This window comes from Bombina bombina, chromosome 10 (assembly GCF_027579735.1).
Source record: "Bombina bombina isolate aBomBom1 chromosome 10, aBomBom1.pri, whole genome shotgun sequence".
Lineage (NCBI taxonomy): Eukaryota > Metazoa > Chordata > Amphibia > Anura > Bombinatoridae > Bombina > Bombina bombina.
In genome coordinates this window covers 206,848,562-206,874,891 of record NC_069508.1, presented here as the reverse complement: position 1 = coordinate 206,874,891, position 26,330 = coordinate 206,848,562, and the positions used below count along the sequence as shown (strand labels likewise).

The 26,330-nt window shown below is 40.7% G+C and overlaps 1 protein-coding gene across 14 annotated transcripts in view; it reads left to right on the top strand.

Moving 5' to 3' along the window:
* Positions 1-1,164: 1,164 nt before the first annotated feature.
* The window catches only part of DOCK7 (dedicator of cytokinesis 7), a 695,569-nt gene continuing 670,403 nt past the window's right edge, over positions 1,165-26,330 (top strand). For 10 of the 14 annotated variants that reach the window (XM_053693665.1, XM_053693666.1, XM_053693663.1 and 7 more), the window contains exons 1-5: positions 1,173-1,351; positions 10,087-10,183; positions 14,891-15,066; positions 21,579-21,647; positions 25,106-25,235. In XM_053693665.1, the coding sequence (XP_053549640.1) occupies positions 1,314-1,351; positions 10,087-10,183; positions 14,891-15,066; positions 21,579-21,647; positions 25,106-25,235 (510 nt within the window). In that variant the 5' untranslated portion in view covers positions 1,173-1,313. Of the gene's footprint in view, positions 1,352-10,086; positions 10,184-14,890; positions 15,067-21,578; positions 21,648-25,105; positions 25,236-26,330 lie in introns of all 14 variants that reach the window. The other 4 variants (XM_053693655.1, XM_053693653.1, XM_053693652.1 and 1 more) reach the window with 2 other exon arrangements.

Genomic DNA, 26,330 nt, shown 5'->3' with positions numbered 1-26,330 from the left:
GGCACTACTCACTGATATATAATATAAGCTGCTGCCTCTCTCTCTGGCACTACTCACTGATATATAATATAAGCTGCTGCCTCTCTCTCTGGCACTACTCACTGATATATAATATAAGCTGCTGCCTCTCTCTCTGGCACTACTCACTGATATATAATATAAGCTGCTGCCTGCCTCTATCTCTGGCACTACTCACTGATATATAATATAAGCTGCTGCCTGCCTCTATCTCTGGCACTACTCACTGATATATAATATAAGCTGCTGCCTGCCTCTATCTCTGGCACTACTCCACTGATATATAATATAAGCTGCTGCCTGCCTCTATCTCTGGCACTACTCACTGATATATAATATAAGCTGCTGCCTGCCTCTCTCTCTGGCACTACTCACTGATATATAATATAAGCTGCTGCCTCTCTCTCTGGCACTACTCACTGATATATAATATAAGCTGCTGCTTCTCTCTCTGGCACTACTCACTGATATATAATATAAGCTGCTGCCTCTCACTCTGGCACTACTCACTGATATATAATATAAGCTGCTGCCTCTCTCTCTGGCACTACTCACTGATATATAATATAAGCTGCTGCCTGCCTCTATCTCTGGCACTACTCACTGATATATAATATAAGCTGCTGCCTGCCTCTATCTCTGGCACTACTCACTGATATATAATATAAGCTGCTGCCTCTCTCTCTGGCACTACTCAGTGATATATAATATAAGCTGCTGCCTGCCTCTATCTCTGGCACTACTCACTGATATATAATATAAGCTGCTGCCTGCCTCTATCTCTGGCACTACTCACTGATATATAATATAAGCTGCTGCCTGCCTCTCTCTCTGGCACTACTCACTGATATATAATATAAGCTGCTGCCTCTCTCTCTGGCACTACTCACTGATATATAATATAAGCTGCTGCCTCTCTCTCTGGCACTACTCACTGATATATAATATAATCTGCTGCCTCTCTCTCTGGCACTACTCACTGATATATAATATAAGCTGCTGCCTCTCTCTCTGGCACTACTCACTGATATATAATATAAGCTGCTGCCTCTCTGTCTGGCACTACTCACTGATATATAATATAAGCTGCTGCCTGCCTCTATCTCTGGCACTACTCCTCCTCCCGCTGTGTAACAGACAGTGCCTAGGAGGAGGAGGCGCATCCCTTAGCAGCATTACGGTACTAGCCGGCCCTGTCCGCTGCTCTGGAGTACCAGGAGTAGACCGCACCGCTCTCCCTGTTCCAGGCGCTCCCGTCTCCCCCGTGTCCTCAGCCGGCGGGCACCGAGGCAGACATGGCAGAGCGCCGCGCCTTCGCACAGAAAATCAGCAGGTAAATGGGCGGAGGCCCCGGGACAGTTAGTTCCTCTACTCCTGGTTCTCAATACGTGGTGGGTAGAGGAGCCCGGTTAGATTGCATGGGATACCCGGGAACAGAGGGCCTAGCTGGGGACATCACCTGCATTTCTCATGGCGGCCTGTGCTTGGGCGCAGCAGAGGGATCACTGGGGCGCAGCAGAGGGATCACTGGGAGTCGGGGCTGGAGCCTGGGATGGGGGCAGTCTGTAGTTCTTCATCTCCCACTGACAGGCACAATAACCCCGCTAGTGGGGGATGGAATACAGCTCTGTACATTATTATAAAGAAAACACAATCTGTCAGAACTGAAATAAATGAGCTGGAATGGCCTCATTATTTGTATTAATAGAATCAATAAATTAGCATTTGTGTAGTTAGTCACATTGTGTCATTTGTATTCAGATGTGACATTTTTCTAGCTATCTAAATCCAGTTTTTCTCAAATAGTTTTTACCAGTTTAAGTGGTTGTGATCTGCACTGCACAACTGCAGGTAACAATAAATAGAAAACAGTAAAATAGATTAAATCACAGCAAGAACATAACAGAAACATATTCAATGTTTAACTCATTGTGTCCCTAAGATTGTTTACCCATCATTTAACAGATACACCACTGTCACTGTTAAAGTGACATAGCACTGCAATCATAAAATGCTGTAATTTGTAAGAGGTTATTTAATATTTAACGATTCTTGTTGCTAACTTTATTTTTACTTATGAGTTTAACCCCTTTTTGTAGAGGTTAAAGTCCACTCCAGAGCTGCCACTTTCGAGCAGCATACACAAGTAGCCTTCTGTTACTAGCTGTATTCTGTTTAGGACCAGCTACAGAACATGTCCCATGAGTGAGATCCCTTTTGGAGGTATTGTTGCATTATGTATCCCTTTAATTCCGGGTGACATTATTCGCTAGTTGCTGTAATACTAGTGTGCCCCATTATCATTGTAAGAATTGGGTTTGTATGATCTTTAGAAAGGCAGGGTTTATCTTTTTACTGTGCTTCTGCTGTTTTTTTTTTATTTTGCAATATTCAGTTCTCCAGAATACATTTTTTGTTATATAAATGGAAAAATTATAGTAACAGTTAGAAATGTAATTATTCATAGGTGCAGAATAATTGAATAGTGATGGTGTTACACTGAATAATTGTCAGGCAGTGCAATTTAGCAACAAAGGATTAAATGAATTAATGTGCCCAGCTGAAATGTATTTGGGGAGGGTTCACTGTTGTATAATTAGGATACAGGTATACCCCGCTCATACATCGGGTTAGGGACCGGAGCCCCGCTGTAAAGTGAAAACCGCCTTAAAGTGAAACAAGGCAGTTTTAGCTTTTTATTCACTTGCCAGTGTGTTTAAAGACTTTAAAAAACATTTAAACTAACATATATTAGGGTTGCAGCAGTGCTACGTTTAGTTTAACACTAGCACAGCACAGTATTACATTAGTATTCAATAAATACTGCACCTATAAAATAGTGACAATTACTGTAGAAAAATTTGCCAGACTATAGCACTGAGACACAGATTGCACTGTAATGCTGTAAACAGAGTGAACTAAGCATAACAAAATGGTGCCAGTCACTTTTCTAGCAATCTCACAATGATTTACAGCACTGTTTCAAAATCCTTGGAGGCTGAACTTCAGCTCCACAGAGCACTGTATTAGCAAAGTGCTGTAAAGTGAAGCGCTGTAAAGTGAGGTATACCTGTACATGTTTTGGAAAGCGCACTGTAAGTTTCTATTTCTTCCATTGGGATAACTCCTCACCAGAAAATCCCTTTCCTCTTTCCTCTGGGAAGTACCTTTGGAAGATATTTATCATAGACAAAACATGCTCTGCTCTGGTATAAAACAAACAAGTTTAAGGCCTTTATTAGTGAGTGTGTATTGACAGTTAAACACTAAATAAAAAACTATTTGTTGGCATCGCTGGGTTTGCAGTTACAGAGCAGTTCAAGGATACACACTTTGGGATCTTTTTCTGTAGCCAGTCAGAAGCTAGATGTAAATTGAGTTCCTGCACTTTTCCAAACAATTGCAACATTTTTTTTACATCCCTAATGGATGAGGGGTGCTGCTTCTCTTTTCATTGTGCGTTGGCACACAGCATGGTTTAGAGTTCTGCCTGGCTGTCAGTGCAGCATGAGTATTTTCAGAGCTCTGATTGGTTATATGGCTGACAATGGCTGCAGGACCATGAGTATTATCAGAGCTCTGATTAGGTTATATGGCTGCAGGACCATGAGTATTTTCAGAGCTCTGATTAGGTTATATGGCTGACAATGGCTGCAGGACCGTGAGTATTATCAGAGCTCTGATTAGGTTATATGGCTGACAATGGCTGCAGGACCGTGAGTATTATCAGAGCTCTGATTAGGTTATATGGCTGACAATGGCTGCAGGACCATGAGTATTTTCAGAGCTCTGATTAGGTTATATGGCTGACAATGGCTGCAGGACCGTGAGTATTATCAGAGCTCTGATTAAGTTTTATGGCTGACAATGGCTGCAAGACCGTGAGTATTATCAGAGCTCTGATTAAGTTTTATGGCTGACAATGGCTGCAGGACCGTGAGTATTATCAGAGCTTTGATTAGGTTTTATGGCTGACAATGGATGCAGGACCGTGAGTATTATCAGAGCTTTGATTAGGTTTTATGGCTGACAATGGCTGCAGGACCGTGAGTATTATCAGAGCTCTGATTAGGTTATATGGCTGATAATGGCTGCAGGACCGTGAGTATTATCAGAGCTCTGATTAGGTTATATGGCTGACAATGGCTACAGGACCGTGAGTATTATCAGAGCTCTGATTAGGTTATATGGCTGACAATGGCTGCAGGACCGTGAGTATTATCAGAGCTCTGATTAGGTTATATGGCTGCAGGACCATGAGTATTATCAGAGCTCTGATTAGGTTATATGGCTGACAATGGCTGCAGGACCATGGGTATTATCAGAACTCTGATTAGGTTATATGGCTGACAATGGCTGCAGGACCATGAGTATTTTCAGAGCTCTGATTAGGTTATATGGCTGACAATGGCTGCAGGACCGTGAGTATTATCAGAGCTCTGATTAGGTTATATGGCTGCAGGACCATGAGTATTATCAGAGCTCTGATTAGGTTATATGGCTGACAATGGCTGCAGGACCATGGGTATTATCAGAACTCCTGATTAGGTTATATGGCTGCAGGACCATGAGTATTTTCAGAGCTCTGATTAGGTTATATGGCTGACAATGGCTGCAGGACCGTGAGTATTATCAGAGCTCTGATTAGGTTATATGGCTGACAATGGCTGCAGGACCATGAGTATTTTCAGAGCTCTGATTAGGTTATATGGCTGACAATGGCTGCAGGACCATGAGTATTATCAGAGCTCTGATTAGGTTATATGGCTGACAATGGCTGCAGGACCATGAGTATTATCAGAGCTCTGATTAGGTTATATGGCTGACAATGGCTGCAGGACCGTGAGTATTATCAGAGCTCTGATTAGGTTATATGGCTGCAGGACCATGAGTATTATCAGAGCTCTGATTAGGTTATATGGCTGACAATGGCTGCAGGACCGTGAGTATTATCAGAGCTCTGATTGGTTATATGGCTGACAATGGCTGCAGGACCGTGAGTATTATCAGAGCTCTGATTGGTTATATGGCTGACAATGGCTGCAGGACCGTGAGTATTATCAGAGCTCTGATTGGTTATATGGCTGACAATGGCTGCAGGACCGTGAGTATTATCAGAGCTCTGATTAGGTTATATGGCTGACAATGGCTGCAGGACCATGAGTATTATCAGAGCTCTGATTAGGTTATATGGCTGACAATGGCTGCAGGACCGTGAGTATTATCAGAGCTCTGATTAGGTTATATGGCTGCAGGACCATGAGTATTATCAGAGCTCTGATTAGGTTATATGGCTGACAATGGCTGCAGGACCGTGAGTATTATCAGAGCTCTGATTGGTTATATGGCTGACAATGGCTGCAGGACCGTGAGTATTATCAGAGCTCTGATTGGTTATATGGCTGACAATGGCTGCAGGACCGTGAGTATTATCAGAGCTCTGATTGGTTATATGGCTGACAATGGCTGCAGGACCGTGAGTATTATCAGAGCTTTGATTAGGTTATATGGCTGCAGGACCATGAGTATTTTCAGAGCTCTGATTAGGTTATATGGCTGCAGGACCGTGAGTATTATCAGAGCTCTGATTAGGTTATATGGCTGACAATGGCTGCAGGACCATGAGTATTATCAGAGCTCTGATTAGGTTATATGGCTGACAATGGCTGCAGGACCGTGAGTATTATCAGAGCTCTGATTAGGTTATATGGCTGCAGGACCGTGAGTATTATCAGAGCTCTGATTAGGTTATATGGCTGCAGGACCGTGAGTATTATCAGAGCTCTGATTAGGTTATATGGCTGACAATGGCTGCAGGACTGTGAGTATTATCAGAGCTCTGATTGGTTATATGGCTGACAATGGCTGCAGGACCGTGAGTATTATCAGAGCTCTGATTGGTTATATGGCTGACAATGGCTGCAGGACCGTGAGTATTATCAGAGCTCTGATTGGTTATATGGCTGACAATGGCTGCAGGACCGTGAGTATTATCAGAGCTCTGATTGGTTATATGGCTGACAATGGCTGCAGGACCGTGAGTATTATCAGAGCTCTGATTGGTTATATGGCTGACAATGGCTGCAGGACCATGAGTATTATCAGAGCTTTGATTAGGTTTTATGGCTGACAATGGCTGCAGGACCGTGAGTATTATCAGAGCTCTGATTGGTTATATGGCTGCAGGACCGTGAGTATTATCAGAGCTCTGATTGGTTATATGGCTGCAGGACCGTGAGTATTATCAGAGCTCTGATTGGTTATATGGCTGACAATGGCTGCAGGACCGTGAGTATTATCAGAGCTCTGATTGGTTATATGGCTGACAATGGCTGCAGGACCGTGAGTATTATCAGAGCTTTGATTAGGTTTTATGGCTGACAATGGCTGCAGGACCGTGAGTATTATCAGAGCTTTGATTAGGTTTTATGGCTGACAATGGCTGCAGGACCGTGAGTATTATCAGAGCTCTGATTAGGTTATATGGCTGACAATGGCTACAGGACCGTGAGTATTATCAGAGCTCTGATTAGGTTATAGGGCTGACAATGGCTGCAGGACCATGAGTATTATCAGAGCTCTGATTAGGTTATAGGGCTGACAATGGCTGCAGGACCATGAGTATTATCAGAGCTCTGATTAGGTTTTATGGCTGACAATGGCTGCAGGACCGTGAGTATTATAAGAGCTTTGATTAGGTTATATGGCTGCAGGACCATGAGTATTATCAGAGCTCTGATTGGTTATATGGCTGACAATGGCTGCAGGACCATGAGTATTATCAGAGCTCTGATTAGGTTATATGGCTGCAGGACCATGAGTATTATCAGAGCTCTGATTAGGTTATATGGCTGACAATGGCTGCAGGACCGTGAGTATTATCAGAGCTCTGATTGGTTATATGGCTGACAATGGCTGCAGGACCGTGAGTATTATCAGAGCTCTGATTAGGTTATATGGCTGATAATGGCTGCAGGACCGTGAGTATTATCAGAGCTCTGATTAGGTTATATGGCTGACAATGGCTACAGGACCGTGAGTATTATCAGAGCTCTGATTAGGTTATATGGCTGCAGGACCATGAGTATTATCAGAGCTCTGATTAGGTTATAGGGCTGACAATGGCTGCAGGACCATGAGTATTATCAGAGCTCTGATTAGGTTATAGGGCTGACAATGGCTGCAGTTCCATGAGTATTATCAGAGCTCTGATTAGGTTTTATGGCTGACAATGGCTGCAGGACCGTGAGTATTATAAGAGCTTTGATTAGGTTATATGGCTGCAGGACCATGAGTATTATCAGAGCTCTGATTGGTTATATGGCTGACAATGGCTGCAGGACCATGAGTATTATCAGAGCTCTGATTAGGTTATATGGCTGCAGGACCGTGAGTATTATCAGAGCTCTGATTAGGTTATATGGCTGATAATGGCTGCAGGGCCGTGAGTATTATCAGAGCTCTGATTAGGTTATATGGCTGCAGGACCATGAGTATTATCAGAGCTCTGATTAGGTTATATGGCTGACTATGGCTGCAGGACCATGAGTATTATCAGAGCTCTGATTAGGTTATATGGCTGACAATGGCTGCAGGACCGTGAGTATTATCAGAGCTCTGATTAGGTTATATGGCTGATAATGGCTGCAGGACCGTGAGTATTATCAGAGCTCTGATTAGGTTATATGGCTGACAATGGCTGCAGGACCATGAGTATTATCAGAGCTCTGATTAGGTTATATGGCTGCAGGACCGTGAGTATTATCAGAGCTCTGATTGGTTATATGGCTGACAATGGCTGCAGGACCGTGAGTATTATCAGAGCTCTGATTAGGTTATATGGCTGCAGGACCATGAGTATTATCAGAGCTCTGATTAGGTTATATGGCTGCAGGACGATGAGTATTATCAGAGCACTGATTAGGTTATATGGCTGCAGGACCGTGAGTATTATCAGAGCTCTGATTAGGTTATATGGGTGACAATGTGGATGCAGGACCATGGATAATATGGGAGTTTTGAATGGGAGGTACGGCTGACAGAGGTGCTTCAGAACCTAGAGGTCTAGTCTGAGGTTCAGTGTGTGCATTTGTCTTACAGAGGGTCTGCAAGGTTTGATCTCAGATTTTTTATGGGGCAGTGTGTATGTGCTTAGTGTATTGGTGTGCATTTTGTGTGTGTGCAGTATATGGGTACAGTGTGTATGGGTGTGCACTTTGTGGGTGTGCAGTTTGTGGGTACAGTGTGTATGGGTGTGCACTTTGTGTGTGTGTGTGCAGTATATGGGTACAGTGTGTATGGGTGTGCACTTTGTGTGTGTGTGTGCAGTATATGGGTACAGTGTGTATGGGTGTGCACTTTGTGTGTGTGTGTGCAGTATATGGGTACAGTGTGTATGGGTGTGCACTTTGTGTGTGTGTGTGCAGTATATGGGTACAGTGTGTATGTGTGTGCTTAGTGTATGGGTGTGCAGTATATGGGTACAGTGTGTGTGTGTGTGTGTGCTTAGTGTATGGGTGTGCAGTATATGGGTACAGTGTGTATGGGTGTGCAGTTTTTGTGTGTGCAGTATATGGGTGCAGTTTGTGTGTGTGCAGTATATGGGTGCAGTTTGTGTGTGTGCAGTATATGGGTACAGTGTGTGTGTGTGTGCTTAGTGTATGGGTGTGCAGTTTGTGTGTGTGCAGTATATGGGTACAGTGTGTGTGCTTAGTGTATGGGTGTGCAGTATATGGGTACAGTGTGTATGGGTGTGCAGTTTGTGTGTGTGCAGTATATGGGTGCAGTTTGTGTGTGTGCAGTATATGGGTACAGTGTGTGTGTGTGTGCTTAGTGTATGGGTGTGCAGTTTGTGTGTGTGCAGTTTATGGGTACAGTGTGTGTGTGTGTGTGTGTGTGTGCTTAGTGTATGGGTGTGCAGTTTGTGTGTGTGCAGTATATGGGTACAGTGTGTATGGGTGTGCAGTTTGTGTGTGTGCAGTATATGGGTACAGTGTGTGTGTGTGTGCTTAGTGTATGGGTGTGCAGTTTGTGTGTGTGCAGTTTATGGGTACAGTGTGTGTGTGGGTGTGCAGTTTGTGTGGGTGTGCAGTTTGTGTGTGTGCAGTATATGGGTACAGTGTGTATGGGTGTGCAGTTTGTGTGTGTGCAGTATATGGGTACAGTGTGTATGGGTGTGCAGTTTGTGTGTGTGCAGTATATGGGTACAGTGTGTGTGGGTGTGCAGTTTGTGTGTGTGTGTGTGTGCAGTGGTAGCAGCCTTTAAAATACAGATTTAACATATTTTAGAAATAACACAACATATATTCAGTTTTGAGTTGTTCTTATTTTAACTGTTGTAGAAATGCCATCATTCTGGGCAGTACAATCATTCCCTGTCCTGCTTGTTTGTAAGAATTCTTTGCTTTGACATCAGTGTAGCTAGTGGGCAATTTCATTTCTTTTGGAACTTTTGTCTCCCACACAAATTCTGTCTTTGTTGCATCCTGTCAGTTCATATGTTTGGTTAAACAAAAGTTATACATTAAAGGGACAGTAAAGTCAAACCTGTGTGATTCAGACAGAGCATTTTATTTTAAACACTTTCCAATTTACTTCTATTATCAAAATTGCCTTGTTCTCGTCATCCTTTAACGAGGAGCAGCAATGCACTACTGGGAAGTAAGTGAACACATGGATGAGCCAACAAGAGGCCTGTATGTGCAGCCACCAATCGCCAGCTATATGCCAGTAATACACTGCTACGCCTGAGCCTACCTAGATTAGCTCTTCAACAAATGATACCAAGAGAATGAAGCAAATGTGATAATATAACTAAATTGAAAAGTTGTTTAAAATTGTATGCACTGTCTGAATCATGATATATTAAATTTGACTTACTGTCCTTTTTAAGAAATATGTTAACAATTAACAGTAACTTAAACAACAATATAATAATATAGAGAAGAAATACACAAGTACAATACAATTTAGTGTTATTAATACAAAAAATGTTTTTTAAAAAGTGCCTATTGTTGTTTCCACTCTAGGTTATATAAATTTGAATGCCAACATTTTTTTTTTCTACAGAACTGTGGCTGCCGAGGTACGAAAACAGATATCGGGACAATATGGTTCCCCACAGCTCCATAAAAACTTAAATGTTGGAGGGTCACACCATGCCACAGTAAGACTTTATTAGTTTATAGTTCTTTAATGTGCATGTATCAACTGTGCAGCAGCGTTTTGTTAATAAAGTTTGTTCTCACTCCTTTTGTTTTTGTTCATAAAGTTTTTTTTTTTCTCACTACTTTGTTTTTTTTTTTTTTTAAATATCAATACAAATAAAAAAAAAATAAAGCGAAAAATATGCAAAAAAGCAATAGCTGGCCCTATAAAACAATATTAGTGATTATAAAACGTTATCGAACATAAGAGGTCCTGAGACTGTAACAATGAATATAAATATATGTTTATCTGAACTAGGAGCATGATGTATTAGATATAATGTCTCTTGTCTTCCTTTCTGACAATAAAGATTATTTCAACTAAAACAATATTAGTGTATTTAATTTTGTGCTGCCCTAGGCACAGGAAATCATTTGCCCTTCATAAACCCCTCCAACAATTTTAACTAATATTTACTTCGTATATTTCTTATAACCAGATTTCAGGGATGATCATACCCCCCCCCCCACTAGGCAATCAGGCATCACTGATTTGTAATATAACAAATACAAAATCTGGAGAGCAAAACGAGAGGTTAGGCATAATGCTGTAGAACTTGTTGCCCCCCCAGTCCTGCAGCCCTAGGCACAGGTCTTGTACTTGTACACCTGTGATAAACATACTTGATTCGCTGTGTTTCTTAAAACTGTTTTTGTGTTTTTTTTAAAGGGACAGAACACTTTCAGTATTGTTTTCATGCATATCAAAAAGCACTATAATATTATATTAAAGAGCAATTAATAATTGAGAAATTACATGCTCAAATTTGTTAGAGCTTGCAATTTTAAGACTAGAGATTCTGCACCAACTTAGTTATACGTTTTGCATTTTATTGCTTCTATTCAGTTTTTCTTATGGCTTCAGACATACTAAGCAGCTTAAGGCCATAATAGTAGACAAATGACATGATCTATCCCTTTAGAGAACATGATTTTACGACTATCAACCCTGCTGTACTGTGTGTTTAAAAACAAATGATAGAAGCACTGATCAGAACCCGCAGTGCACTGCTTGTCTTGAGCGGAACCCATCTCTGATCCAATCAGCAGCGATAGGTTCCGCTTGGGACCTGCAGTGCACCCCAAGTCCCGAGCAGCATTTCTATAGTCTGTTTTGCCCCTTTGCAGAGTTTAAACACACAGTAGAGCAGGGTGCATAGTTGTAAAATGCCATGCTAGAAAAGAATATATTGTGTCATTTTCTGACTACCCTTTAATACTTTAATACCACACAGGGAACGAGGCCAAAACTAACCCTGATCTAAATGAGGCACAAAATCCAAACCGTTTTTGCCTTGTTCCCCCTATGATTGTTTTTCTTTAAAACAAGTTCTCCTTAGCAGGATGGTTTGGAGTACAAGATAGTAGGGAAGAGATGATTTTTTTGTTTGTTTATTTTTAAACGTGTAGATTATGGTAAATAAGATAAGTACAGTTTTGTTGTGGTAAAAAGAAATAAGTAACCACTTATCCTCTCATTGCAAAAGGAAACAAATGATCTCAACTGCACAGGGAATTAGTTGTTTTGTGTAGTACAAAACACAACCCTGCATTGTATATACATTTCCAGTTGTCCTGTATATGAGGGTGTTTGGTACACCTAGGGTTAAAGAAGCATTGCAAGTTTAACCCATTGCTGAATGTTGATGCACAGAAGCAAAGTTGTTCACTGTACTGCTGTATCATTTCTGTATGCTGCTGGTCTATAATATGTCTGTATGCTGCTGCTGGTCTATAATATGTCTGTATGCTGCTGCTGGTCTGTAATATTTCTGTATGCTGCTGCAGGTCTGTAGTATTTCTCTATGCTGCTGCTGGTCTGTAATATGTCTGTTTGCTGCTGCTAGTCTGTAATATGTCTGTATGCTGCTGCTAGTCTGTAATATGTTTGTATGCTGCTGCTGGTCTGTAATATGTCTGTTTGCTGCTGCTAGTCTGTAATATGTTTGTATGCTGCTGCTGGTCTGTAATATGTCTGTTTGCTGCTGCTAGTCTGTAATATGTTTGTATGCTGCTGCTGGTCTGTAATATGTCTGTTTGCTGCTGCTAGTCTGTAATATGTTTGTATGCTGCTGCTGGTCTGTAATATGTCTGCTGCTGCTGCTAGTCTGTAATATGTTTGTATGCTGCTGCTGGTCTGTAATATGTCTGTTTGCTGCTGCTAGTCTGTAATATGTTTGTATGCTGCTGCTGGTCTGTAATATGTCTGTTTGCTGCTGCTAGTCTGTAATATGTTTGTATGCTGCTGCTGGTCTGTAATATGTCTGTTTGCTGCTGCTAGTCTGTAATATGTTTGTATGCTGCTGCTGGTCTGTAATATGTCTGTTTGCTGCTGCTAGTCTGTAATATGTTTGTATGCTGCTGCTGGTCTGTAATATGTCTGTTTGCTGCTGCTAGTCTGTAATATGTTTGTATGCTGCTGCTGGTCTGTAATATGTCTGCTGCTGCTAGTCTGTAATATGTCTGTATGCTGCTGCTGGTCTGTAATATGTCTGTATGCTGCTGCAGGTCTGTAATATTTATGTATGCTGTTGCTGGTCTGTAATATTTCTGTATGCTGCTGCTGGTCTGTAATATTTCTGTATGCTGCTGCTGGTCTGTAATATTTCTGTATGCTGCTGCAGGTCTGTAGTATTTCTCTAAGCTGCTGGTCTGTAATATGTCTGTATGCTGCTGCTGGTCTGTAATATGTCTGTATGCTGCTGCAGGTCTGTAATATTTCTGTATGCTGTTGCTGGTCTGTAGTATTTCTCTATGCTGCTGGTCTGTAATATTTCTGTATGCTGCTGCAGGTCTGTAATATTTCTGTATGCTGTTGCTGGTCTGTAGTATTTCTCTATGCTGCTGGTCTGTAATATTTCTGTATGCTGCTGCTGGTCTGTAATATTTCTGTATGCTGCTGCAGGTCTGTAGTATTTCTCTAAGCTGCTGGTCTGTAATATGTCTGTATGCTGCTGCTGGTCTGTAATATTTCTGTATGCTGCTGCAGGTCTGTAGTATTTCTCTAAGCTGCTGGTCTGTAATATGTCTGTATGCTGCTGCTGGTCTGTAATATTTCTGTATGCTTCTGCAGGTCTGTAGTATTTCTCTAAGCTGCTGGTCTGTAATATGTCTGTATGCTGCTGCTGGTCTGTAATATGTCTATGCTGCTGCAGGTCTGTAATATTTCTGTATGCTGTTGCTGGTCTGTAGTATTTCTGTTTGCAGCTGCAGGTCTGTAGTATTTATGTATGCTGTTGCAGGTCTGTAGTATTTCTGTATGCTGTTGCTGGTCTGTAATATTTCTGTATGCTGTTGCTGGTCTGTAGTATTTCTGTATGCTGCTGCAGGTCTGTAGTATTTCTGTATGCTGCTGCAGGTCTGTAATATTTCTGTATGCTGTTGCTGGTCTGTAGTATTTCTGTATGCTGCTGCAGGTCTGTAGTATTTCTGTATGCTGCTGCAGGTCTGTAGTATTTCTGTATGCTGCTGCAGGTCTGTAGTATTTCTGTATGCTGCTGCAAGTCTGTAATATTTCTGTATGCTGCTGCAGGTCTGTAATATTTCTGTATGCTGCTGCAGGTCTGTAATATTTCTGTATGCTGCTGCAGGTCTGTAATATTTCTGTATGCTGCTGCAGGTCTGTTGTATTTCTGTATGCTGCTGCAGGTCTGTAGTATTTCTGTATGCTGTTGCAGGTCTGTAGTATTTCTGTATGCTGTTGCTGGTCTGTAATATTTCTGTGTGCTGCTGCTGGTCTGTAATATTTCTGTATGCTGCTGCAAGTCTGTAATATTTCTGTGTGCTGCTGCTGGTCTGTAGTATTTCTGTATGCTGCTGCAGGTCTGTAATATTTCTGTGTGCTGCTGCTGGTCTGTAATATTTCTGTATGCTGCTGCAGGTCTGTAATATTTCTGTATGCTGCTGCAGGTCTGTAATATTTCTGTATGCTGCTGCAGGTCTGTAATATTTCTGTATGCTGCTGCAGGTCTGTAGTATTTCTGTATGCTGCTGCTGGTCTGTAATATTTCTCTATGATGCTGCAGGTCTGTAATATTTCTCTGCTACTGGTCTGTAGTATGTCTACATTAGTTATAGCAAGATCATGCTTATCTGTGTTTTATTCCCTGATTGTTATTGTATGCAGGGAACAATGTATTTATAAACACATTAGTTACAGCAAGATCATGCTTATCTGTGTTTAATTTCATGATTCCGATAGAGGATACACTAGCCCCGCCCTCTTGTGATATCACTACGGGGGCCGGGGGGGACATCACAGGGCCTGCAGGGAAAGGAACTGTCATGTTGGTCTATTAGGTTAAACAGCTTTCTTATTTACTTCTGTTATCAAATGTGCTTCATTCTGTTGGTATTCTTTATTGAAGGAGCAGCAAGGTACTACTGGGAGCTAGCTGAACACATCAGCTGAGCCAATGACAAGTCATATACGTGCAGCCACCAATCAGCAGCTAGCTCCTAATAGTGCATTGCAGCTCCTGAGCATACCTATGTATGATTTTCAACAAAGGATATCAAGCGTACAAAGCACATTTGATAATAATAGTAGCGAATTGGAAAGTTGTTTAAAATTATGTGCTCTAGTCGAATCATGAAAAGTTTAATTTTGACTTCAATGTCCCTTTTTACTTTCTGTTTCTTGTAATCCATTCTATTTTCTTTCAAAGGTTCCCCTTACTGAGGCGGTAGACCCAGTAGACTATGAAGATTATCTGGTCACTCATCCTGTGGTCATAGACTCCGGTCCCGTAAGAGACTTGTATGAATTTCCTCCCGACGATGTGGAAGTTGTGTACACTCCCAGGGAATGCAGAACCATGGTCTCTTCTGTACCGGATGAGAGGTAATCGCCGGCGAACACATAGCTAGCTAATTACATATAGTAAACCGTGTTCTCTACTCGAGTGGCTTTGTAAATTAGCCAGGTTGGGACAGGGGCCAGTGCAATAGTTTGTAATATTATAACATTTTTGCAATAAATATTGAAATAATTTAATATTAGCTAATTTTAGCCGTGTGGTCTGTAAACTCAGCCGGGTGGTGCAGCAATTAAATATGACCTGGGGAGTACACCGGTAAATGTAGCAGAATTGGGGAGAAAACGACTAAATATTACAAAAGCATTCATGAATAGATACTTCTAGATAAGATGCTGCAGCAAACATTCTTTGGTACTATCACAGTAATTCAAAGTGCAGCAATGTCCTTGTCACACATTTTACTTGAAATCTAAGCAATGAATTTGGCTGCTGGGTAAACACAGGAAAAATATGAGTGGTTACAAGTAAGCTCTAAACATATTTAAAATTGTACGACTTGACATAGTGAAAAAAATGTTTTTCTCTTGTAAGGTGTATCCAGTCCACGGGTTCATCCATTACTTGGGGGATATTCTCCTTCCCAACAGGAAGTTGCAAGAGGACACCAACAGCAGAGCTGTCTATATAGCTCCTCCCCTAACTGCCACTCCCAGTCATTCTCTTGCAACTCTTGACAAGATAGGAAGTATCAAGAGATATGTGGTGACTTAGTGTAGTTTTTACCTTCAATCAAGAGTTTGTTATTTTTAAACGGTACCGGCGTTGTACTGTTTTACTCGCAGGCAGAAATTAGAAGAAGAATCTGCCTGGAGGTTGATGATCTTTAGCGGTTTGTAACTAAGGTCCATTGCTGTTCTCACACATAACTGAAGAGTATGGGAAAGACTTCAGTTGGGGGAACGGTTTGCAGATTACCTGCCTTGAGGTATTGTCAGTATATTTATTTCTAGAGAGATGATAAGATCTAGAAAATGCTGACAGAGCCTTGTATAATTGAGGTAAGCCTGATGCAGTGATTTAACAACGACTGGGATCATGCTTACAAAAAAGGGTAATATTCATGTTAATACTCATATTTCTTAGTGACAAAACGTTTACATGTTATATAGAAAGAACGTTTTTTTTTCTCTGAGGGTGATAAATCTTTTTTTGGGGCCTAGTTTCCACATGGCTAGTCAGATAATCCTAGGAGTATTTTCTTAAGGCCCTCTGACATCGAGTGCATGGTGGGAGGAGCCTATTTTCGCGCTCTAGATGCGCAGTTCTTATTCAGACTGAGACATCCAGCTTCCCTAAAGGAGTCCACTAGCATCTGAAGACCACTATAGAGGGCTTATTTCTTCCCTAAATCGTATTTGAGGGCAGTTAGGAGCCACAGCAGAGCTGTGGCAAGGTGTTTAACTGTTTATTAACGTTTTTTTAACATTTTTCAAATCCGGTTTGGGGCCTAAAGGGTTAATCATCCATTTGCAAGTTGGTGCAATGCTACTTTAGTCCCTTATACACAATGTAAAAATTTCGAAGTTTACTACTTTTTAACACTGTTTTGCAGTTTATGTGATAGTTTTTTTTCTCTTAAAGGCACAGCACCGTTTTTGTTTAATTGCCGTTTCACATTTATTAAAGTGTTTTCCAAGCTTGCTGGTCTCATTACTAGTCTGTTAAACATGTCTGACATAGAGGAAACTCCTTGTTCAATATGTTTAGAGGCCATTGTGGAACCCCCTCTTAGAATGTGTACCAAATGTACTGAGATTTCTATAAATTATAAAGACCATATTATGGCATTTAAAGATTTATCACCAGAGGTTTCTCAGACTGACAAAAGGGAGGTTATGCCATCTAGCTCTCCCCACGTGTCAGAACCTATAACTCCCGCTCAAGTGACGCCAAGTACATCTAGCGCGTCCAATGCGTTTTCCTTACAAGACATGGCGGCAGTTATGACTAATACCTTCACAGAGGTATTGTCCAAACTGCCAGGGTTACAGGGAAAGCGAGACAGCTCTGGGGCTAGAACAAATACAGAGCTTTCTGACGCTTTAGTAGCTATGTCCGATATACCCTCACAATGCTCCGAAGCCGTGGCAAGGGAGTTGCTATCTGAGGGTGAGATTTCAGATTCAGGGAAGACGCTACTTCAGTCCGATTCTGAAATGACAGCCTTTAAATTTAAGCTTCAACATCTCCGCTTATTGCTCAGGGAGGTTTTAGCGACTCTGGATGACTGTGACCCTATTGTAGTTCCAGAGAAATTGTGTAAAATGGACAAATACTTTGCAGTGCCTGTTTACACTGATGTCTTTCCAGTCCCTAAGAGGTTTTCGCAAATTATTAATAAGGAATGGGATAGACCAGGTGTTCCGTTCTCTCCCCCTCCTGCTTTTAAAAAGATGTTTCCCATAGATGTCGCTATAAGGGACTCATGGCAGACAGTCCCTAAGGTGGAGGGTGCTGTTTCTACCCTAGCTAAGCGTACAACTATCCCCGTCGAGGACAGTTGTGCTTTCTTAGATCCTATGGTTAAAAAATTGGAGGGTCTCCTTAAGAAAATTTTTATCCATCAAGGTTTTATTCTCCAGCCTCTTGCATGCATTGCCCCAGTTACTGCTGCAGCGGCTTTTTGGTTCGAGTCTCTTGAGAGGCTCTACAGGTGGAGACCCCGTTAGATGATATTTTAGACAGGATTAAAGCTCTCAAGTTAGCTAATTCCTTTATTTCTGACGCCGTTTTTCATCTAACCAAACTAACGGCTAAGAATTCAGGTTTTGCCATTCTGGCGCACAGGGCGCTATGGCTTAAGTCCTGGTCAGCAGACGTTACTTCAAAGTCTAAGCTTCTTAACATCCCCTTCAAAGGACAGACCCTTTTCGGGCCGGGCCTGAAGGAGATAATTTCTGATATTACTGGAGGAAAAGGTCACGCCCTTCCTCAGGATAGGTCCAATAAATTAAGGACCAAACAGAATAATTTTCGTTCATTTCGAAACTTCAAAAGTGGCGCAGTGGTCTGGAGACCGAACCAGGCTTGGAACAAGGGGAAGCAGGCCAAAAAACCTGCTGCCGCCTCTAAGACTGCATGAAGGAGTAGCCCCCTATCCGGGACCGGTTCTAGTAGGGGGCAGACTTTCTCTCTTCACCCAGGCTTCGGCAAGAGACGTCCAGGATCCCTGGGCATTAGAGATTGTTTCCCAGGGATATCTTCTGGACTTCAAAGCTTCATCTCCAAAGGGGAGATTTCATCTCACAATTATCTGTAAACAAGATAAAGAGAGAGGCATTCTTACGTTGTGTTCAAGACCTACTGGTTATGGGAGTGATCCACCCAGTTCCAAGGGAGAAACAGGGGCAGGGCTTCTATTCAAATCTGTTTATAGTTCCCAAAAAAGAGGGAACTTTCAGACCAATCTTGGATCTCAAGATCCTAAACAAATTTCTCAGGGTCCCATCCTTCAAGATGGAGACTATCCGAACCATTCTCCCAATGATCCAGGAGGGTCAATATATGACTACCGTGGACTTAAAGGATGCTTATCTCCACATTCCGATTCACAGAGATCATCATCATCAGTTCCTCAGGTTAGACAGGCATTACCAGTTGGTGGCTCTTCCCTTCGGGTTAGCCACGGCACCAAGAATCTTTACGAAGGTTCTAGGGTCCCTACTGGCGGTTCTAAGGCCACGGGGCATAGCCGTGACTCCTTACCTAGACGACATTCTGATACAGGCGTCGACTTTTCAAATCGCCAAGTCCCATACGGACATTGTTCTGGCCTTTCTGAGGTCTCACGGGTGGAAGGTAAACGAAGAAAAGAGTTCTCTCTCCCCTCTCACAAGAGTTTCCTTCCTAGGAACACTGATAGATTCAGTAGAAATTAAAATTTTTCTGGCAGAGGTCAGGTTATGAAAGCTTCTAACTTCCTGCCGTGCTCTTCATTCCACTTCTCGGCCGTCAGTGGCTCAGTGTATGGAAGTAATCGACCTAATGATAGCGGCAATGGACATAGTTCCGTTTGCCCGCCTACATCTCAGACCACTGCAACTTTGCATGCTCAATCAGTGGAATGGGGACTACACAGATTTGTCCCCTCTGCTAAATCTGGATCAAGAGACCAGGGATTCTCTTCTCTGGTGGTTATCTCGGGTCCATCTGTCCAGGGGAATGAGTTTTTCGCAGGCCAGAGTGGACTATAGTGATGACAGATGCCAGCCTTCTGGGCTGGGGCGCAGTCTGGAACTCCCTGAAGGCTCAGGGTTCGTGGACTCAAGAGGAATCCCTCCTTCCGATAAACATTCTGGAACTGAGAGCGATATTCAATGCTCTTCAGGCTTGGCCTCAACTAGCTGCGGTCAGGTTCATCAGATTTCAGTCGGACAATATCACGACTGTAGCCTATATCAACCATCAGGGGGGAACAAGAAGCCCCCTGGCAATGTTGGAGGTTTCAAAGATAATTCTATGAGCAGAGATTCACTCTTGCCATCTCTCAGCTATCCATATCCCAGGAGTAGAGCACTGGGAGGCAGATTGTCTAAGTTGGCAGACTTTTCATCCGGGGGAGTGGGAGCTCCATCCGGAGGTATTTGCCCAGCTGATTCAACTATGGCGCAAACCAGAACTGGATCTGATGGCGTCTCCTCAGAACGCCAAGCTTCCTTGTTACGGGTCCAGGTCAAGGGATCCCCAGGCAGCGCTGATAGATGCTCTAGCAGTGCCCTGGTCCTTCAGCCTGGCTTATGTGTTCCCACCATTTCCTCTCCTCCCTCGTCTGATGCCAAGATCAAGCAGGAGAGAGCTTCAGTGATTTTGATAGCACCTGCATGGCCACGCAGGACTTAGTATGCAGATCTGGTGGACATGTCATCCCTTCCACCATGGACTCTGCCGCTGAGGCAGGACCTTCTACTCCAAGGTCCATTCAAACATCCAAATCTAATTTCTCTGCGGCTGACTGTTTGGAGATTGAACGCTTGATTTTATCAAAGCGTGGTTTTTCCGAGTTCGTCATTGATGCCTTAATTCAGGCTCGAAAGCCTGTCACCACGAAAATCTATCATAAGATATGGTGTAAATATCTTCATTGGTGTGAATCCAAGGGTTACTCATGGAGTAAAGTCAGGATTCCTAGGATATTATCCTTTCTCCAAGAAGGATTGGAGAAGGGATTGTCAGCTAGTTCCTTAAAGGGACAGATTTCTGCTCTGTCTATTCTTCTGCACAAGCGTCTGTCAGATGTTCCAGACGTTCAGGCATTTTGTCAGGCTTTAGTTAGAATTAAGCCTGTGTTTAAACCTGTTGCTCCGCCATGGAGTTTAAATATAGTTCTTAAAGTTCTTCAAGGGGTTCCGTTTGAACCTCTGCATTCCATAGATATCAAGCTTTTATCTTGGAAAGTTCTGTTTTTGGTAGCTTTCTCTTCGGCTCGAAGAGTTTCAGAGTTATCTGCCTTACAGTGTGATTCCCCTTATCTGATCTTCCATGCAGATAAGGTAGTTTTGCGTACCAAACCTGGGTTTCTTCCTAAGGTGGTATCTAATAAGAATATCAATCAGGAGATTGTTGTTTCCGTCACTGTGTCCTAATCCTTCTTCAAAGAAGGAACGTCTATTACACAATCTTGACGTGGTTCGTGCTTTAAAGTTTTATTTACAAGCTACTAAGGATTTTCGTCAAACATCTGCATTGTTTTTTGTCTACTCTGAACAGAGGAGAGGCCTAAAGGCTTTGGCATCTTCTCTTTCCTTTTGGCTGAGAAGCATAATCCGTTTAGCTTATGAGACTGCTGGCCAACAGCCTCCTGAAAGAATTACAGCTCATTCCACTAGAGCGGTAGCTTCCACTTGGGCTTTTAAAAATGAGGCCTCTGTTGAACAGATTTTTAAGGCGGTGACTTGGTCTTCGCTTCATACTTTTTCTAAATTCTACAAATTTGATACTTTTGCTTCCTTGGAGGCTATTTTTGGGAGAAAGGTCTTGCAGGCAGTGGTGCCTTCCGTTTAAGTTCCTGCCTTGTTCCTCCCTTCATCCGTGTCCTAAAGCTTTGGTATTGGTATCCCACAAGTAATGGATGAACCCGTGTACTGTATACACCTTACAAGAGAAAATAAAATGTATGCTTACCTGATAAATTTCTTTCTCTTGTGGTGTATCCAGTCTACGGCCCGCCCTGTCACTTTAAGGAAGGTGTTTTTTATTTTTAAACTACAGTCACCACTGCACCCTATAGTTTCTCCTTTTTTCTTGCTTGTCTTCGGTCGAATGACTGGGAGTGGCAGTTAGGGGAGGAGCTATATAGACAGCTCTGCTGTTGGCATCGTCTTGCAACTTCCTGTTGGGAAGGAGAATATCCCACAAGTAATGGATGAACCCGTGGACTGGATACACCACAAGAGAAAGAAATTTATCAGGTAAGCATAAATTTTGTTTTTTATTTAATGTCCCATTTTGTTTACAGAGTATTGTCCATATGAATTTAGTTATGTCACATAGGGCTGTGAAATTATGCCTGACTTTTTTTTTTTTTTTTTACCCATAGTGAATTGGATCCCCATGTCAAAGACTGTGTTCGAAGTTATACAGAAGATTGGGCGATCGTGAACAGGAAGTAAGTTAACTTGCTTAAAGGGACATTATACACTCATTTTTTCTTTGCATAAATGTTTTGTAGATGACCTATTTATATAGCCCATGAAGTTGTTTTTTAAAAAAATGTATTGTTTTGCTTATTTTAAATAACATTGCTCTGATTTTTAGACTCCTAACCAAGCCTCTAAGTTTTAGGAGAATGCCGTCGGCTACCTACTCCAGCTTGCTCCTGTTTGTGTAAAGGGGGGAGGGGGAGGGGGGGAGTGTCTTATTTCCCACTTGCAGTGGGCTTTCCAGCTACCTTTTCAACAGAGCTAAACTGAGAGCTTCTAAGTAAGTTTTTAAAAGTTTTTATACTGGATTTTTATATCAGTATCTGTGCATCTTATTCTTTATAGTAGTGTCTATTACATGCAGTTATATGAAAATTGGTGTATACTGTCCCTTTTAAAGGGATATTAAACAGTATGAGGTTGTAATATACAATGTTTAAAGTGAAGTCAAATATAAACTTTCATTATTCAGATAGGTCATGCAATTTTAAACAACTTTCCAATTCACTTTTATCATCAAATTTGCCTTGTTCTTTTGGTATTCTTCGTATAAAAGCTAAAATTTCTAAGCTCTTGAAGGACGCCTCCTATCTCAGTGCATTTTGACAGTTTGTCACTGTTTGACATTGCTAGTTCATGTGTGCCATATATATCATTGTGCTCATTCCTGTGGAGTTATTTGTCAGTACTGATTGGCTGAAATGGGGAGCAGTCTGTAGAGACATAGATACAAGGTAATTACACAGGTAAAAAGACCATTAATAATGAAGCAGATTTGTTAATAGAAGTATATTGGGAAGCTGTTATAAATTGTATGCTCTATCTGAATTATAAAATAAAAAAACTTGGGTTTCATGTCCCTTTAAGCACAGTAAAAATTGCTTTGCATTGAATTTCCCTTTAGAAATTTGTATTTTTTTTTTTTTATGTCTCCAGGAGATGCAAAGGGCAAATGTTCTTAGTAAAATGCCTCATGCATATCTTAATAGATGTTGCATACATAAACCCATGACTTATTGTCCCTTTAATTGGTGATAATGTCATTGAAGCATTTTAGCAAACACTTAGTCTCTTGTGATGTCAGTGAGTATTAAATAGTTACAAATGAGTATATTTCACTCCTATGTAGTGATGATACGCACATTATTATTATTATTATTATTATTATTATTATTAAAGGTACAAAATTGCTTCACCAATTCTAAATAATAATTCTAAATTACTTTTTAAAGGATTTAAAGAGACAATAATCTCTAAAAATCGTTCTCCTGAATTTGAATGTGTTATTGAATCATAATAAAAAATATTTTTTGAATGAAAAAGTTAGATATTTATTCTTATTTTGAAGTCGGCTTTTAAAGGACCATTTAACACAGTAGAACAGCATAATTAGTAAACCCATAATAAAAAGACAATGCAAAATGAATTTAAAACAAGTAGTAGATTTCTTTCTGACAAATTTTAAAGTTGGTTCTATTTTCCTTCCCACTGCATCATGTGACAGCCATCAGCCAATCACAGAATGCATATACGTATATCCTGTGAAGTTTGCACATGCTCAGTAGGAGTGTGCATATAAAAAGATTGCGTACATTTAGATAATGGAAGTGATTTGGAAAGTTGTTTAAAATTATGTGCTCTATCTGAATATTGAAAGTTTAATTTTGACTTGAAAACATTTTTTTTTTTTTATTACATTTTTTAATTTGGTATTCAAGGAATGGTAAAGTAAAAACTTTCTTTTATGAAAGCGCATGTGATTTTAAACAACTTTCCAATTGACTTCTATTGTCAAATTTCTTTGTTCTGTTGTGTAGTCTACCTGTTTAAAATCTTGGGTCACATGCCCCTGTAAGTGGCATGTGATTGGCGTAAAATGGCAAATACCTGCTGCAGCTTTTAAAATGCTGTTTAACTGGAGGGGCCTATCTCGTCCCTGTGGGCAAGTGACCCCTCATTTGTAATAGTGGAGTCTGCCTTTTCAAATGAGGGGGTTCACATTCCCCAGTAATTTGCAGGTGATCCCCATAAAAATGGAAAAAACTGCAACGGCATTTAAAATGCTATTTAACTTAAGGTGGAGGGGGCTCTAATGGAGGCCCTATCTCCTCAGCCCCCCGTTTATGTCTAGATGGCAATTTTATACTCCCCTCTTTCAAATACGGGGTCACTTGCTCCTTCTTGGATGCAGATGATCACCATTAAAAGTGGTGGTCTCTATCCTCACTAGAAACAGTGATTTCTAGTTGCGGGGGGGGGGGGGGGGTCGGCTACTATAGAGCCTGTCTGTTTTAATTTGAGAGGTTATCACCACGGTTATGGTAGGCGATTTTTATACTAGCAGTTCCAAGATACTTTTTTAGTTTACTTCTATTGTCAAATTTACTTCATACTTCATTCTCTTGGAATTCTTTATTAAAAAGCATAACTAGGTAGGCGTAGGAGCAGCAATGTACTAGTAAGAGTTATCTGCTGATTGTTGACTAAACTCACGTCTGTTTTCATTGGCTCACCAGATGTGTTCAGCCTTTGCAGGGGTTAAGCGCATAGTTATAAGCAAGCAATAATGCAATAATTGAATGCTCAAATGCATTACAGCATTTTATTTTTGCAATTTACTGACCCTTTAATATGATGCCTTTCAAATTTACTTCATACTTCATTCTCTTGGAATTCTTTATTAAAAAGCATAACTAGGTAGGCGTAGGAGCAGCAATGTACTAGTAAGAGTTATCTGCTGATTGTTGACTAAACTCACGTCTGTTTTCATTGGCTCACCAGATGTGTTCAGCCTTTGCAGGGGTTAAGCGCATAGTTATAAGCAAGCAATAATGCAATAATTGAATGCTCAAATGCATTACAGCATTTTATTTTTGCAATTTACTGACCCTTTAATATGATGCCTTTCAAATTTACTTCATACTTCATTCTCTTGGAATTCTTTATTAAAAAGCATAACTAGGTAGGCGTAGGAGCAGCAATGTACTAGTAAGAGTTATCTGCTGATTGTTGACTAAACTCACGTCTGTTTTCATTGGCTCACCAGATGTGTTCAGCCTTTGCAGGGGTTAAGCGCATAGTTATAAGCAAGCAATAATGCAATAATTGAATGCTCAAATGCATTACAGCATTTTATTTTTGCAATTTACTGACCCTTTAATATGATGCCTTTCAGATGCAATAAAGAAAAATATTGATTTATTAAATTGTATTTGGGATATAAAGGCACTATATTCAGAAGTTTTTTGACAAAATAAAGTACATAGTTTAGTGTTGACTGAAATTACTGTTCAAAATATGTGACTGAGTACTTTGAAAGTCGTCCTATTTTTGGGAGTTTTTAATCCTTTAAATTTTGGAAAACATCCCCCAATTTCTATAATCCCACAAATAAAACTTTCTCATTATCACAATTTTGTAACAGGTATCACAAACTAGGAACTGGGTTTAATCCAAACACATTGGACAAACAAAAAGAAAGGCAAAAAGGTTTACCAAAGCAAGTCTTCGAGTCAGATGATGTTCCAGAGAACAGCGTCTATCAGGATGACCAGGTAAAGTGCCTTATTACGATGCAAGCATCATTTTTTAAGACACTTTGCAATGTTGCTGTATATATGTCAATTGGCTTTTAAGGACCAGGTGTTCAAATTAAATTTGTGACCCTGCTCTGATAGAGGATTGGACAGTTGACCTAGAGTTCTTAAAATGACTGCATTGTGCAAATTTTAGCCTGTGTTACATCTAAATTCATTGTATATATGGTTTCTTATACATTGGCAAAACCATGATTTACACACGAGTATGGTGAGTCGTCTGTCCATTCAAAAGAAAATGTATTCATAGACAAACGGGTTAAATAGAAAAGAAAGACCCCTGTATCCCTTTACATGTTTACGTGATTAGTGTGCGCTACATCAGACAGGATTAGCATTTCCACTGGTGTCTGTGCATGAGGAAATCATGAGCGCGTATTCTGTTATTACATAAAACACATTTTTTGACAGGATTTTCTTTTCCAGATAAAAACACAAACATGGAACAGTTGATATTAATGATGTTTTGTTTATATACTTATTTTTTTACTTCATACTCATGCATTTTGTGCTACTTAAATAAACATTATAGCCAAAACTGAAATGTACATTTTGCAATTTACTTACATTGGCAAAAAAACGCTTCTAAGTGAAAGCTTTTACTGTATATTTAAATATGCTTCATGAAGCAACTTTTTTTTTTTTTTCTTTTTAAACAACACAAAAGTACATTGGTTCATTTTAGTTCCAACAGGTTGTGACATTTTATCCAAATGCATGAGAAAAAAAGAAAAATCAATAAATAAGAGCAAATCAATAACTTAACGATCAAGTTCTTCTAGTCAATAAACAAGCTCTTTGTTATGTCACTATAAGCTGTATCAAAACGACATCAGATTTGACATGAACTAGGGTACAAATAAACAGGCATTTTTATTGCTTTTAGTAAAAAGAAAAGGGAGAATGAAAAAAAAATGTAAACAATGATAACAAAAGGAAGGAAACCCCCCTCTTCATCACTCAAATCCACTCAATTTAAACCTTTAAAGTATAAGGTTTTTTTTAACCACTCCTTTACTTTTCAAGTTCAATCTCCCCTATTTTTTTTTTTGT